Raw genomic sequence first — 16720 nt, forward strand, 5'->3', positions numbered from 1 at the left:
CAGGGAGCTAGCTCGTCCAGGGTCACACAGTGAGCGGCAGAGCCAGGATTCTCACGATCTTAACTAAGACGACTCTCCAGTCACTCACGCGGACGTTCCCTCTCTGCTTCTGAGTTAGAGACAAAACCTGAAAGATGTTCAAGTGAACTCTTCTAAACTGTGAAGCTGCCTCTGGTGAAGTCCCTCCCTTTATCTTACCTGTTAGCCCTAAAGTAGGTTTCCTTGACAAAGGAAGAACAATATTAACCCAAACTCTCGCCTAAAGAAGAAAACCATATATTTAGACATAATCCAGTGGCATCCTGGACATGTTCTACAAACAGAATATTCTAATAAAACTGACTGCGCCGTTTTCACCTTGCAACACTTAACATTTAAGTGGGTCAAATCCTAAACCAGTCAGCGGTGAAGATGAGTCTCCTAAACCAGAGCAGGGACACAAGTCCCTCAAGGGTCACCCATGCCCCAGATCTCACAGGCAAGTGTTTCCTACCAGCTCTGATGCTCTGGCTCCCAGAACTGTCCACGTAGATGCCTGGGACTGGCACACACTCCCAGCCCACGACAACGAGCAGAACAGAACGTGGGCAGCTGAAACTCCAGCTCACACATTGTGGGGGAAAAAAAATCTCCCTTCATGTTTCAGTTTTCTCCCTCATAAAGTGGGGCTGGAGAAAATAACCACTGCCTACAAAGAAACATTGTAAAAATAAAACTGAGCACTACTTGAAAAGTCTACATTTTTGTTTTAAAAAAGAAGATCAATGGCAATGTAAACTGCAGCAGTCACTATGGAAAACATATGGAAGTTCTTTAAAAAATTAAAAATAGTGGGAGGCCCATGTGGCTCAGTGGTTGAGCATCTGCCTTTGGCTCAGGGCGTGATCCTGGGGGTCCTGGACTTCAGTTCCACATCAGGCTCCCTGTGTAGAGTCTGCTCCCCCGCCCCTGCCTATGTCTCTGGTTCTGTCTCTGTGTCTCTCATGAATAAATAAATAAATACACAGTCTTAAAAAAATTAAAAATAGAACTACTATACAAATTCAGCAATTCCACTTCTGAGTATAAATCTAAAGGAAATGAAATCAGTTTCTAGAAAAGATATCCCCACCCCCATGTTCACTGCAGCATTATTTACAATAGCCAAGACATGGAAACAACCCAAGGGTCCATCAATAGATGAATAAAGAAAATGAGATATACATATACACAATGGATTATTATGTGGCCACGAGAACGAAGGCAATCCTGTTATCTGCAACAATATGGACAGACTGTGAGGACATGATGCTAAGTGCAACGAGTCGAGCAGAGGAAGACAAATATGCTCTTTGATCTCACTTATATGCAGAATCTAAAAAAAAAAACAACAAACAAACCAAACTCACAGAAACAAAGAACAGACTGGTGGTTGCCAGAAGCACGGAGTGAAAGGTTAGGGAAATGGGTGACAGTGGTCAAAATGTACAAACTTCTAGTTATAAGAGAAAAAACTCCTGAGGATGTAATGTGCAGCTTGGTGACTATAGTTAACAATTTTGTATTACATATTTGACAGCTGCCAGGAGAGTAGGTCTTTTTTTTTTTTTAGGTTTTTTTTTTTTTTTTAAACTTATGTATTCATGAGATACAGAGAGAGAGAGATAGGCAGAGACATAGGCATAGGGAGAAGCAGGCTCCCTGTGGGGAGCCCAATGCAGGTCTTGATCCCAGGACTCTGGGATCATGACCTGAGCCCAAGGCAGATGCTCAACCACTGAGCCACCCAGGTGTCTTGAGAGTAGGTTTTAAAAGTACTTTTTTGTAACAAGAAAAAAATGTATTAACTAGGTGAGTGATGGATGTTATTAATTAAACTTACCGTGGTGATCATTGTGCAATATATCAAATCATTACGTTGTACCCTTTAATGTGAGGTTATACATTAATTATACCTCAGTAAAACTGTGAGAAAAGAAAAGAAAGAGACCCTATGGTAGCAGGGAAAAAAAGCGCTCAAGAAGCCTAGGGCTGTCCCACTACAATGCTCCCAGCACATTCACACTGAAACATGCCTTTGCTAACAGTGACTCAGCAAACCCTTCCTTACATCCATCCAGAACCTACTCATCCCTCAGGTCCCACCCTCTCTGGACGTTCATTCATGTTCGTTACTCAAGGACTGTTTGCAAGAGAGACCAGGTCCAAGGCACTTAACCTCCCTGCCTTTGTCTCCACATCTGAGAAAGGGGAAAAATAGTAGGAACTGCTTTAGAGGGTTGCTCCAAGGAGTCGATGGGGAGGAAAAAGAGCCTTGTAAAGTGCTTTGCTAGCGAATGGCACATGGTATGCACTCAAGTCCTTGAAATTCTTCCAGGTATTGAAGCTATTATTCTACAGACAAGCAAACTGACTCAAGGCTCAGGGTTACACCACTGGTAAGTGGCAGACCTGAGACTGAAATCCAATGTTTGACCATGAAATGACCAACTGCCCCAGCAGTTCCGAGCTTGTTGGACACTGTGCCTGAATCCTGTGGCTTTCACTGTCTGCGATGTAATTTGGCCCCTGCTCGTGTTTTCTTGAGTGGTTTGGCAGTTGACCTGATCCTGATTCCCCACTCACTCCGTAAGCTTCTTGAAGGCAAGGTTTGCCTCTGTTTAAAAATTTTTAGTGATTTTGGTGATGGGAGCGGGGGAGGAAAAGAGGTTATAGGTGATGGGCTTGGGTAGATAATAAATATTTGTTAACAAAAAAAAAAAAAAAGTTTTGAGGCTACAGAGAATAGCCTCTGTAGTCAGTAACATCTATAACACGGGCTAATGGGGTTAATGAGGTGGACAATGTTTGTGCAGAGAAAACATCTTGCTTCACGTGCCAGAAATCCTTTAGGGCTTGCAGGTCATGTGTTTACAGTTTGGTAAATGAAGTAAAGGCTGGGAAGAGCCCGAGTGAGTGGCTGATGATGAGAGGGGCAGTACCTGGATGTCCCGTGAGCGCTCATAGGCCTGGTAGGCCACCTTCTCCTCGATGCTGGCCAGCTCCTGTTTCAGGTTGGCGGTCTCGTGCTGGTGCAGGTCTGTCAGGTCATGCAGCTGGTCTTCTAGCCGCTCGTACCTTTGCAAAGAGAGGACTGATTCTGAGAGTGACACTTCAAAGGTCTCCTTGTTCTCATTCCCTGGAAGACTAGGTTTCCAAAAGAGTACATCTAGCTACAGGGAACATGCTTTTGGGTAACACTGGTTTCTACCATCTGAACTTCTCTGTCCTCACTCCTGAGGTCCCACACACACCAGATTTGGCTTATCCCCCCCACATGGGACGAGCAGCTTCAGAGGCTGAGGTGATGACACAACAGGACACACCTGACGCATTCAGCAGGGCTGGTCAAGAGACAGGGCTGTCTGGGATCCCGCTCAAGACCAAGAGTTGCTGGCACCCCAGTGCGGCCCCCCTCTCCTGCCTGCACAGTGTCTTCTGGTCCACCGGTACAGCTCTCACACGCCAGAGAGCCCATTGAGGAAAGAGCCAACTTCTACACTACCACCAGTTCCACCATTTCCCAAAACATACTCTAGTTCTGAAAACATGCTTCAGCTCTTGAAACTTAAATGTTGCTAAAAAAATTAAAGCTCATTACAAATTATAAATGGCTTATTGGGTGGCATTTCCAAAAGTCCAAATCTTAAGTAACATAAGAACAAAGATTCCTGTTCCTATCTCCCATTTCCCTCAAAGAAGAGGGATTTGTCTTTTTTTTTTTTTTTTAGGGATTTGTCTTATATTCAAAAACTAATAATGTTTATTTGAAATCAGGAAGCATTTGGGGGGAATGCATTAATCTGAAATGACTTCTATTAATGTCAGTGTTAGATGCTTAAATAGGTCACCGGATAGGATCATTACAAGGAGAGAGAGAGAAAGAGGGAGGGAGGGACGGAGATTGAGACATTATATGTCAATTATACCTCAAGAAAAAAGTGAGTCAAAAAAAAAATTAATGCAGATTTAAGGATTCTTCTCAGATGTGACTTCATAGGTATCCAAATTTTGGTGTAAAAGCCTTTTAAAAGATCTTTTATTGCAAGCAATACAGTCAGTGGCTAACTCTTGAAGATCACAAATGTAACTATATGACAAATGAGAACAAAAACTGTCCTACATTTATGTAAATGAGTATTTGTGACTTGAGATAAAATCTGGATCCAAAGAGTACTGTATCCCAAACTATTCAGAAGGAATTAAAGTCAGTGTTTGCTGGAAAACCTGTGACCCCAAAATAGTTGTGTGATAAAGAAACTAAAGTCAAAGATGTATGCTGAAAGTTTAAAAAAGTTGTTTCATTAAATATAAGAGCTAAAAAAAAAGCCACATTTCTAAATTAATACATTTAAAACCATGTAGGAGATATAAAATATGTAAGCAAAATTTAAAGTTTAATCTTACAATATGTAATGGGTATTGAATTTTTTAATCTACAGTTTTATAAGTCAAGATATTAACTTTGACCAAAAAAACAACAACAAAAACAAAAAAACATCTTTTGGGGGGCACCTGAATGGCTTGGTCAGTGGAGTGTGAGACTCTTGATTTCAGAGTGTGGGTTCAAGGCCCATGTTGGTATAGAGATTACTTAAAAAAGAAATAAAATCTTTAAAAAACCTAAAACTCTGGAGAATCTTTTTACTGGGAAAATGGTGGGAAGTCACTTTTGATTAATATTTTTATTAATAAGTTATAAGTACATAAAAGTCAGCATATAAAACACCTTTTAAAATTAGCTAACAGGGCATGTGGGTGACTCATGCCACCAGTAGTTGGGCATCTGCCTTTGGCTCAAGTCATGATCCCAGAGTCCTGGGATTGAGTCCCACTTCGGGCTTCCCGTGGGGAGCCTGCTTCTCCCTCTGCCTATGTCTCTGCCTCTTAAGAATAAATAAATACAATCTTAAGAAAATAAAATAAAATTAGCTAACTTAGGAATGGCCTAGGTAGTTCAGTCGGTTAAGTGTCTACCTTTGGCTCAGGTCACGATCTCAGGGTCCAGGATAGAGCCCTGCATTAGGCTCTCTGCTCAGTGGGGAGCCTGCTTCTCCCTTTGCCCCTCCCCTCCTTGGGCTCTCTCCTTCTCTCTCTCAAATAAATAAAGTAAAAAGTTAGCTAAAAAAAATTCACAAGATTTGAATTTATACTTTACTCTTAAGATTTCTTTTGAAAACTCCTAAGTTGAAAAGTTTATTGGGCAAGATACAGTATATATAAAAAACTGTATATTATGTAAAGACTTTCAGATTGAAGTATCAAAGAAAATCTACCTTGTTGAACAATGCAGTAATTTTTTTTTACTTGACATAGCTATTAGGGAGGAAAAGAAAATAGATGAAAAGATTGGTGAATTAGTGTAATGAAACTTTGTAACAGGAGTCTACTGAATCAGGAGCTTAGTCTGCACAAGTCCTAGACTATATAGGGATATGTTAAAAGACACAACTTTCTCTAAAGTGTCAAACTGTAAGTCACAAATTATAAAATGTAGAACTATGAAGTATGGGAAAAAAACTGTCGATTCTTAACTTTTTTCATCCATATCCACATTTATGGAAAATATAACTATCAGCATACCACTTTCAAGAAGGCAATCTCTCTGAAGTCATGCCTCTAAAAGAATTCCAAGAGAATAATCTGAAATACCTGTATCTTTCCTCTTGCAGGGTCTGTGAAATGAAACCGTATTCTCTCTTAAATTGCACTTTGAGCGCTTCGATGTCCTCGGCCAGCTGTGCCTGGGTGTCCTTGATCTCTCTCAGCTCCTCCAGGATCATGGTGAGCTTGCCCTGGCTGTCCAGCGTGCCGGCTCCACTGGCTCCAAAGGACTGGTTCCCGTTACTGTCAGCAGAGCCTGATGTGCCACTCGAGCACTCATCATCGCTGCCATACTTGGGTTTGTTCACAATGGTCGCGCTGCCCCCGTAGGCCCGGGGACTCCCCTCGGGCCTGAACTCCTCTAAGGAATTTTTCAAGTGTGCGATGTTATCGGCGCTGCCAAACTTATTCCGGATCAGGTTGGCGAACTCTCTGGACTTACTGAAGACGAACACAGGCGGAGTGAGGGACACTCCGGGCATGCTTGATTTACTGCACTCCGTGCTGTGTGGAGCAGTTCGGGACTTGGCGTGGGCATCTTTCAGGGAGTGCTGCAGATCCTTCAGGTTGTCTTTGGAAATGTCCTTCGAGTTTCTGGAGGCTCCATTCTGTTCAATCTCTCTGAGCTTTCTATGATACTGTTCTAACTTCTTCTGTAGCTGGGCAATGGAGTGAGCGGACTTCTGATTCTTCTTCTCAAAGACTTGTTTGATACGGCCAGCCTGCTGCTTGTCTGCGCTGCTGACGAGTTTCAGATACTCTGCAACATTCCCATCGCGGGACGTCTGCTCAATTTTTATCTGCTCTGTCACCTTCAGAATTTTTTGTTTCAGGCTGTCTGCACTGAGTTTGACCTTGTGGAAGTCCAGGATGCCATCTGGTACATCGAAGTTGAGGTTGGTGTCAGACCCCCCTCGGCGAATGTTCAGGGGCAGGCTTAGGGTATTCATGTCATGACGTTCTACCTGAAGGATGAAGGCAAGAAGCACTTTAAGATTTGAAGTCAAAGATGTAGTTTTTGTGATAGACTCTTTGCATACACCACAGATATACCTTAGGTCCCAGATTTTTAAGCTGTAGGTATTTAGGGCCACCTGGATGGCTCTGATGGTTGAACGTCCAACTCTAGGTCTCAGTTCAGGTCATGATCTCAGGGTCCTGAGATCAAGCCCCATGTCAGGCTCCACAATCAGCAGGGAGTCTGCTTGAGTTTCCCTCTCCCTCTCCCCACTCACATACTCGGTCTCCCTCTCAAATAAATAAATCTTTAAACTGCAAGTATTCATAAGATAAAAACTCCCTACTACCGTCTTCCACTGAATAGAGAGGACAGTCCAACTCTTTTTTGCATCCATGTTTACTAACTGTGAGATTCCATTCTCCCAGGGTGTCCAATGTTTTGTCTGATTACATGATAACTGCCAGTTGCCAGGGTAGAAAATGAATGCATAATGGCATGAGGTTACCAATGAGTCCTCATTTCCCAAAACACCCAGGTAACTGGGGTGCCTCCCACACCCCATTCCCTGTGAAGTGCAGCACTGTGGGAAATGTGTCCAATTCAGAACCCAATCATGTAACAAAAAGAAAGAGAAAAAAGTTCCAGCAGGTATATTCATTAACACAGGAAATAATTTTCTTAATGAAATCATTAAACATTAATTTTACTGAGTAATAGAACTGTACTGAGATGTGGAAATGAGCAACACCAAATCATGACCCAAGGGATTAAAAAATAAGAACAAGTGGTAATACCCAGAGAAATGGCTTTCTCACTCAAGGGCCACCTGGGGAAGAAGTGCAAAGTATCACTGAGCACCGCAGTGAGGAGGATAACTAGTTTGCGCTCTAAAAGGGAAAGATGGAGTGCTTGGGTGGCCCAGCTGGTCAAGTGTCAGCCTTTGGCTCAGGTCATGACCTGGGGTCCACATTGGGCTCCCTGCTCAGTGGAGCGCCTACTTCTCCCTCTGCCTGCTGTTTTCCCTGCTCATGCTCTCATTCTGTCAAATAAATAAAATCTTTAAAAAATTAATAAAATAAAGAAAGACAAAGGTAAATCTGGGTGCCAGGTACTGTGGATGTTTGAATGCGTCGTCCTGTTTGATCTTCATTACCACACCAGGCAAAGACTACATTAAATCCATATGCATACAAACAGACAACAAGATGCAGGATTTGAACCCAAGTCACCCTAACTGGGTTCTCCTTCTACATCAGGACACCCTACCAAGTTGTCCCCAAAGGACTAAAGACAAGCCTTTGTAGGGCCTGAATACAATTTCTAAACAAAGATTTGTAACATCTAAAAAGCATCTTTTTTTGCCCAGTTAACAACCCTATTAGAATAATGTCCTGACACGGAGTCTCAACGGGAACCAAAGAGGAGACCATATGTGGCATAAGTTATCCTGTGTTTTAGGGGGAAGAAACAGCAAAAATGTTTTTAAATGAGTATAACTTTTTAAATATTTTATTTATTTATTTATGTGACAGAAACACGCTGAGCAGGGAGCCTGATGTGGGACTTGATCTCAGGACCCTCGGATCATGACCTGAGCTGAAGGCAAATGCTCAACCAACTGAGCCACCCGGGGGCCCCAGAAATAGCAAAATATTAATCAAATACTAACATGCTTCACCCTGCTCAAGTGACCTAGACTCAAGTGCATTCACTTTCAAAAATGAAGTATCAACACTTTGTCCCGCGGAAGATCCTACCCAGTGCTTTTTCCCAGAGAAGGGAGCCCAATGGCATAGTGGGACCCAATCCCAGGTTGGTGAGTCAGTCCTCCTACACAACAAAAGTCTGTTAACATTATTCTTGGCCCCTCTTCCAACACAGTTTTGCTATGAATAAAAAACATCGGGTGTTTTTATTGCACAGAAAAGCATCATGTAGGAAAGGCTGGAAGGAAATAAATGCCACAGCACTTGTAAGACTAGAAAAAAAGGCTAAAAAAATTGTGGCATCACCTGGTCAAGATGGAAGGATGGTTGTAGGGAATTAAAGGAGGTGTATGATAATCATCTTCAAGTTCTGGAGAGACAACCACAGTGGGCTCAAGGAAACTATGCACCTGTGGCTCACTGGTGAGCCCTAACAGGAATGGGTACAAAGTACAGTAACACAGAATGCACTAAATCTAGAAATTGTTTATTTGGGGCAGACAGGGTAATCCATGGTGACCGTACAATCATGAGGCTACGAATTTTATTTCACTGGAGATATTCCCTGATCTGATTATGCTATTCTACTTCTCAGAAACTTTCTTTGGCTCCCCGCCCCCAAGCCTCTAAGATTAAATAATACAACCTGGCCACTATAAGGTCCTAGCTAACCTTTCAGGCCTCACCCTGCATCTGATTGATGCCATTCATCCTAAGTGAACCATACAACCCAAAGTTCCCAGAATGTGTGTGAATTTCCTATGGATGCTCTCATAAGAAGGATATTCACAATGCTTGCCACCCATCTGTTTCTGCTTATCAAAATCGTACATATACCATGAAGCTGTTCTTAGTCTATCAGAAAGCTACAACAAAATGACACAAATACAAATAAAGACTTTTAAACTTTAACTGAAGTATAATTTACACACAGAAAAGAGCACACATTTAATAAGAATAAAACTCAATGAACATTCACAGACTGGACATACTGTATAACCAGGACCCAGTAAAAAAAACAGACAACAAAGGGGTGCCTGGGTGGCTTAGTCAGTTAAGACTCTAACTCCTGATTTTAGTTCAGGTTGTGATCTCAGGGTTGTGAGATTGAGCCCTGCACCAGGCTTTGCGCTGTGCATGGAGCCTGCTTATGACTCTCTCTCCCTCTGCCTCTCCCCTTTCCCCCGTCAAGAAAACAAAACAAAAACAAAAACTCCATAAAACAAAACTGAAGTTCCCTGTACCCCCCCCTTCAATCATCAGTACATCACCTCCACCTCCGAGGGTAACCACAGTGACCACAAGCCTCACCTCTAACAGCATGCATTCGTTTTGACTAGTTATCACTCACTCTTCTTGTCTTTTTGCTCCACTTTGTCTGTGAGGCTCCTAAGACCCTGTTTTTACCCTCTGGAGTTCAAAGATCAGATGAAGTTGTTTTTTAAAAAAAAAAACACCCAAACCTGCTCGGTACTGAAAAGTCCACCACATCGGAAGATGCAGAGGTTTTTACCCTTTACCTTCCCAGATGCCACCATAGGTTACCACCTGGTCGTCCTCTAACCTGCAACCCACCGCAGGTGGCCATCTAGTGCTGGCGTCGCAACGTCCCTAGAGACTCTGCACTAGGACAGCCTCGAACACTCAGGAACGTGTGCACACGGAGAGCTGGCTGACTTATGGCTCACTCTAAACCATGCTTAAGGCAGGTCCTCAAGAGTCCAGGCTGGGGAAAGCAAGAGCATTCAAAAACTCAGGTCAATTGATCTTACTGCTCGTCAGCAAATCTCAGTTACACATGTTTGATGAGGGTGAAAGGTTGAAGCTAGTGTTGGGCCGCACCTTTTTATAGCCTTTTATAACCCTCGCTCTGCAGGATAATCAAGAGCCAATAATGTACACTTCATTACTAGATACCCATACATCCCCTAAACTCACAGTGAAATCTCATGTGGGTGCTGGGGAGAGAGTTGGGGCTGTCCTCCATTTAACGTGGAGCCCACCCTGAGGGCAACCGCATGGAGCAGCTGCTTCAGGGTGGGACCTGGGGAGGACAGAGCTCACGGATCGCCTGGAGCCAACGTGTGCGCGGACCATGCGCATCAGGAGACACATGCTGTGGTTTGGGCACAGACATTAATTGGTTATGTGTTCTTAGCTGTCAAGTCACTTCTGTAGCTAATCTCTCAAGAGATCAAGCCAGACAACTCAGAGCTAACATGGCAAAATTCCATGAAATTTAATCTGAGCTATCTTTACTGTGAGACATTAGCATGAACCCTGGGCTCTGGAAAAGAGTGCTTTTGGTTTCCATCTCAGCGCCACTTGTATGAGCTGTGCAGCTTTGGAAAAATGACTTTGCCTCTTTGTGTCTCAGTTTCCTCGTCTGTAAAATGGAGATAATCCTTCTTCAAAGAGTTGTGAGGAATAAATGAGATAGTGCACGTAAATGAAGTACTTACAGAGTTCCTGGCACAGAGAATGGTTTCAAAAAAGGTTTGCTATTGTTGTCATTCCAATTTCCTTTTTAAATATACCTCTATGTAAAAATGGAAAGGAAAACAAGCTCCAAACAATGGTTATCTTTTGCACAGTGGGGTTAAGAGAAGTCATTCTTTTTATGTTTTCGTATTTTCCAACTAAAAAAAAAAATGAACATGAATTACCATTTTGGCAGAATAGATGCTATTTTTAAAAATGACTGCTAGCCCCTTTCAGTACTCTTGGAATCACTTGGTTATTATTAGTTTACGTGAAAGGCAGACCACCAACATCCTAGTGAAAAGCCATTCCTAATAATGCTTTCCTTCCGGCAGCAGAACATTTCTCTTGTCACCTCAATGTTCTGGAACAAAGGCTAACAGAAAAGCCTAGCCTTGGACTAACATCAAAAACGGACACTGAGTCATCTCTGCAGCAACCCAAGCTTCCAACACAGCGTAAGTGAGCTCACCTTGCTCACCGAGAAGCCGGGCACAGCTCCATCAATTACAGTGCTGCTTGAACACACTGTTCAGCCTTCCAAAGACGGCTCTCTCCATGACGTTTCACATTTAACCCCTGAAAGCTCCAGAGGAAAACGAACAAAAGGGAAGGACAGCCAATGCAGAGGCACATCACCCAAAACTGCACCTAAGAGAAGTGGGAAAGGGCAAGTGAAGGGCAGGGAGAGGCCAGCGTGGGTGCCTGGAGGGCATGGGCTGAGGCTCTGGGGGTCACAGAGGGGCCTGATCATGCAGATGCACGCAGAGATGGGAACTAGGGAGGGATAACTGCCCAAGCCATACAATGCAGCTTTCATGTTAAGAAAAGTTCTTGATCCCTGTCACCCAACGAAAGAGTCGGTCCTTCAAACTGGCTGTCATCTCCCAGGCAACAGGTACCTCCCGGCGCACATGAGGGTGCTTTCAGAGGCCCACTAAGGAGCTGCCAAGTATCCAGAGGCACTCACAAGTCCTTGTGGCCAGGTGTCCAGGCCAACATAGCTGACATTCTGCCCTCTTACTCATTTTGGCTGGAATCTAACTTCAAATCCAGAGGCAGGGCTTTTCCTTGGTTTGTCAATCAGAATGTGCTAGGCTTTGCTGTGGCAATAATGCCAACATCGCAGTGGCTTTTTAAAAAAAGGATAGAAAAGAAGAAAAGGTTCATTTCTTGCTCATGCTAACAAGACTGCCGGCAATCAGCTGAGGGACCTGGGCTATGAGGAAGCCTCTCTGACCTGCTGTGATGTTGTTGGTGGCCGTGGCAGGTGAAATCATTCCCCGGGGCTTAAAGACACCCACCAGAAGAGATGCCTGTGGCTTCCCCTGCTCGCTGCACTGGGCGTTAGTGCATTTCAAGGCAAGTACAGGACAGGGAAGTAAAATCCTACCACATGCCCAGGAGGAAAAGTGCCATGTTAGGGACATGCGTGTCCTCTCATTTGTTAAAAATTCTGAGATATGTTCTACTGTTATCACTATTTAACAAATGAGACAACTAGGCACAGAGAAGCTAAGTTGCCTACAGGCACACCACTAGGAAATGGCAGAGTGGGGACCGAAATCCAAGTGGTCTGTCTCCAGAGCCTGCCTCTCTAATGACTGGGTACTTTTACGATGAGTCAGGCATCGTGCTAAATAATTTTTTTAGTATTCATATATTCTTCACATTCATTCTATTTGATGAGGAAAGTAAGGCTTATAAAAAGTATATAGGTTTCTTGAGGTCCTCCATAGATAATAAATAGCAAGACTTCAAGAGACCTAAGCTCAGCCACCAACTGTGTGAAAACCCACTCGTGTCCCTAACATGGGCACCCAGGCCGTGTGAACACTCGGGGTTGGGTTTAGACCTCTCTGTCGTCAAACCCTCCCTCCCGCAGGCTAAACTCTAAATCCTCATCCATGCCACTGCTTCCCCGCAGCCCTGGGGCTGCTGTGAAACCACATCCATCTCAGGTTTGATTCGGCCTGTGAATTCATTCTTCCTCATCCATGCTTTAAAATAGGCATAGCTTTTAGGCAAAGTAATTTTGAAGATTAAAAAAAAAAAGCTTACCGCTTTTATCAAAACCATGTGCGAGCATTTAGGATCACTGAGACAAGAAAGGCAATTAGAGAAACAAGGTAAAAATCAGAGAAGTGAGATGAGAGACCTATGGAGAAGAGGCAAGCCACGTCTAAGGGCCTAACAACTGAGGGGTTCAGTTCCGGATGCACGTGGGTGCAGAGGCCACTCAGCAGATAAGTCATGAATCTGCCTGGAGAAAAGGAAAGATCGCCCTTCCCTATGCTGGGTGTAATGGCAGGGAGCACAAGGCCGCTGCCCAGCATGGCCCTTTAGGGGATACCTTTTTTACATTCTACCAAAAAAAATGCGAGCTTTCTGTCACTTTGCTTCTAATAATACATATGACACAAGGGAGCCATCCTTCCTCCCGCTGCTGACATGTACCTGCAAGATATCTCACCAATCAATAAACATGGAACCCAGGGAAGCCAATGAACCACTGGACCCCAGCACCCGACACCTGGTTTTCTTGCTAACTGAGCTAACCTGCAGTGGAGAAGTAACTCTGAAGGCTTGCTAAGCATCCTTTATCAGGCCATAATGAACACATTCACGTGGATACCTATACAGAATACTCAATATTCATTAATACTTTCTTTCCCACTGCATGCTAGAAATGAAAAACGATAGAGGGCTCCATATAGTATCCAAAAGGATATCTTATTGGTAAAGTGTCTTCATAAAATGTTTATACTAATTTATTTTTGACAAAGAACACTTCCTACTGTAGTTCAAGTCTGTCAATAGGACACCATAAACTTCTTTAAAGTGTTAATGTGTTAATAAAACCTTTCCAGGAAAAGGACTGAACCTCTTTTAAAGTTCATGGTGTCCAGATCAGGAACTGAGTCACCGGTTTTACCATAAAGGTTTTATGTCATGTCCCCCACCCCCCGCCCTTCCTCTCTCAGCATCACTGACAAAAGAAACTCGACAGCATCAGAAATTCTAGTTCTTGCTTGCACGTGAAATTCAGCTCATTATTCTGGGATTAAGGATGGTTGAGAACAGGGGGTGGAATACACGTTCCTGTGCTGGGCCAACCCTTTATCCAGATAGTGCAAATTGATGGAAGAAAGGAGATTAGACAAAGTGTTTAAGGTTCTCAAAAACAAATTCTTCAAGCATCTTCAAGCACTTACAAACACTTGATACTGTAATTAGAAATAATTATCTTTTCATTAAGCCTCTACCAGGCAGCAGTGGTAACCTACTTTGAGTTATGTGCACCAGAAAATGTAGATGGTCTTCAAAATAGCTTATAACTCACACTTTTGATTAACACAAACTAACCCCTTACAAAATTAGTCTGACCTGGTAAAGATTTCCTGGACGCTGTATAATCTATAGATGAATGAAATCAAAGGGGGGTGGGGGAGACCAGATAGGGAAGGCCAGGGTAATGCAAATCAAGCAACCAACGCTGAATACCAACAGCAGGTGAAGGACAGCCACGGTCCCCTGGGGCAGGGACCTCACTGGTATGTGCTATGACACCAGAACCTACGCTGAATACCAACGGTAGGTGAAGGACAGCCACAGTCCCCTGGGGCAGGGGCCTCACTGGCATGTGCTATGACACCAGAATAGGGCTATTCCTAGGAGAAAGGAGTCACTGGGCATCACCTGGACCTCAAAGCCAGGTAAGTTTGAGAAAGGGAAGTGAGTACCCACATGGGCCCCTGACCTCTGCAGACTGAGTAGTAAGAATGCAGCCTTCCACAAGGAAGGGCTAACGGTTCCTTCCAGTGGGGAGATGTGGGATGGTGCCTTCAGAAGAAGGGGAAGCAGGAAACCCCAATTTTAGGACTAAATGCACAATAAACATCACAGTGGCTTTTAGTTTACACTTAGAAGAAACAGGGCTGTGAGAACCCCTGGGCACCGAGCTGACCTCTTCCGGGGGGGCTGGAGTCCTTCCCACCAGGGAAATTACTCCCCACCAGTTTCGGGTAGTGGGTGTCAGTAAAACCTTCCCGGGGAAAGGACTGAGTGCTTGCCTTGAGGGCCAGGGGAGAGCTGGAAATAGCACATGATACTCCAAGAGACCCACCCCAGGAACCGAGGCAGGAGAAGCAGCTCTGAAGGAGAGAAAAATGGGTCTGCAACCCCTGAGCCAGTGAGCAGGAAGCATGGCATCTACTCACTGCCTCCCTTATCCCCAAAATGCGGAGGGTGGGGGTTCTTGGGTGCAACGAGTGTCCAGGCTTTTTAAAGACTGTATTTATTTATTCATGAGAGACACACACACACACAGAGGCAGAGACACAGGCAGAGGGAGAAGCAGGCTCCCTGCAGGGAGCCCGATGCGGGACTAGATCCCAGGACCCCGGGATCATGACCTGAGCCAAAGGCAGATGCTCAACCACTGGGCCACCCAGGCACCTCTTTTTTTTTTAATTTTTAAGTTCTTGGATATTACTGCTACTCTATTTTCCATGTGCCTTATCATAACCTCTTAGGAGAAAGAGGGATGTGGACCTTATTTTATGGATGCTACATAGGTCATCCTGCCTGGAGGTGAACGCTATACTCTCACTCCCAAATGTAATAAGGGGAATGTGGTCAAACATACCCAACTCATAAACTGGCATAACTACTTCTGTCCCCCATTGTCGGGACACCCAGAGAAAGCCACAGTAAAGGTCACAGCTTGGCTTGTGTCCTATTAAAAGTTGCTTAGTAAGACTGAGCCAGGAAACAGAACTTGATCCTCAGGCCCCAAAGGAAACCTAAGCAAACCTAAGCCTCATCATTAAATTATTCTCTGTAGATCAGGGTTTAATTTGTTTTGGGTACCATAAAAAATACTGCATATGTAGCAGATAATCTGTAGTATAGAATTTCGTTATAAATAGGTCAGAACACAACTAGCCATCAGATAAGGCTTAGAAATAATATACTTAATTTTGTAGTAGGAAAAAACCTGATCCTTATTAGTTTCTTTCCCTTTTGCAATATGGCATTTATTTCCTTGGTGCAATTTTATTTTTTCTAATGTAAGCCAGGAGTACTATCACTAAATAGCAACTAGAAATAAAAATCTTCCTTTTGTTCAACCCAAACCATAAACAGCATCATATTCCAGGAAAAAAAATTTAATGTCCATGAAAAGTACATTCAGTCAACATTCTAGGATTTATTTTTTTGTATGGAAGCTGTGTTAAGCTTCAAGTGAGGCCAAGCAATATAAAAACTCTCATCACCTTGGGCCAAATAAAACTACCTTTTTAAAAGATAAACCAGATCAGATCCTGTTCCTTCTCAAAACCTTTAAAATCCTGTAGACTAGGAGTGCCTGGCTGGCTGAGTCAGTAGAGCATGTGACTCCTGATCTCAGGATCATGAGTTCAAGCCCCACCATGTTGGGTATAAAGCCTACTTTCTTTCTTTCTTTTCTTTTCTTTTCTTTCTTTCTTTCTTTTCTTTCTTTTCTTTCTTTTCTTTCTTTCTTTCTTTCTTTTGACTTTATTTATTTATTTATTTAGACTTTATTTATTCATGAGAGACACACAGAGAGAGGCAGACACAGGCAGAGGCAGAAGCAGGCTCCACGCAGGGAGCCCGATGCGGGACCCGATCCCGGGACTCCAGGGCCATGCTCCCGGCCGAAGGCAGACACCCAACCGTCCCTAAAGCCTACTTTAAAAAAAAAAAAAAGGTAATAAAAAAAATTCCCTAAAGAGTGAAATCCTTAGCAAAGAATGTAATAGAACTCTTCTGATCAGGGTACTCTCTTAGCCATATGCCAGGAGATCTGTCCATAAGGATATTTTGAATATATCTACGCACAAGGTACCAGGGTAAGGTGGGAGCTTTATATACATTCATTTCACCTCCAGGGTTCCATGAAGTAGGTGTCAATAGCTGTGCTTTG

The 16720-nt window shown here is 43.5% G+C and overlaps 1 protein-coding gene across 16 annotated transcripts in view; it reads right to left on the reverse strand.

The window, feature by feature from the left end:
* TMCC3 (transmembrane and coiled-coil domain family 3) overlaps positions 1 to 16720 on the reverse strand; it is a 271611-nt gene that overhangs the window by 16681 nt on the left and 238210 nt on the right. For 14 of the 16 annotated variants that reach the window (XM_072773103.1, XM_072773107.1, XM_072773101.1 and 11 more), the window contains 2 exons: positions 5671 to 6587; positions 2961 to 3096 (listed from right to left, as the gene is read on the reverse strand). In XM_072773103.1, coding sequence (XP_072629204.1) covers positions 2961 to 3096; positions 5671 to 6587 — 1053 coding nt within the window. Of the gene's footprint in view, positions 1 to 2960; positions 3097 to 5670; positions 6588 to 10751; positions 10929 to 11242; positions 11454 to 16720 lie in introns of those variants that run through there. The other 2 variants (XM_072773108.1, XM_072773113.1) reach the window with 2 other exon arrangements.

The sequence above is a fragment of the Canis lupus genome, chromosome 13 (assembly GCF_048164855.1).
Source record: "Canis lupus baileyi chromosome 13, mCanLup2.hap1, whole genome shotgun sequence".
In the NCBI taxonomy this organism is placed as follows: Eukaryota; Metazoa; Chordata; class Mammalia; order Carnivora; family Canidae; genus Canis; species Canis lupus.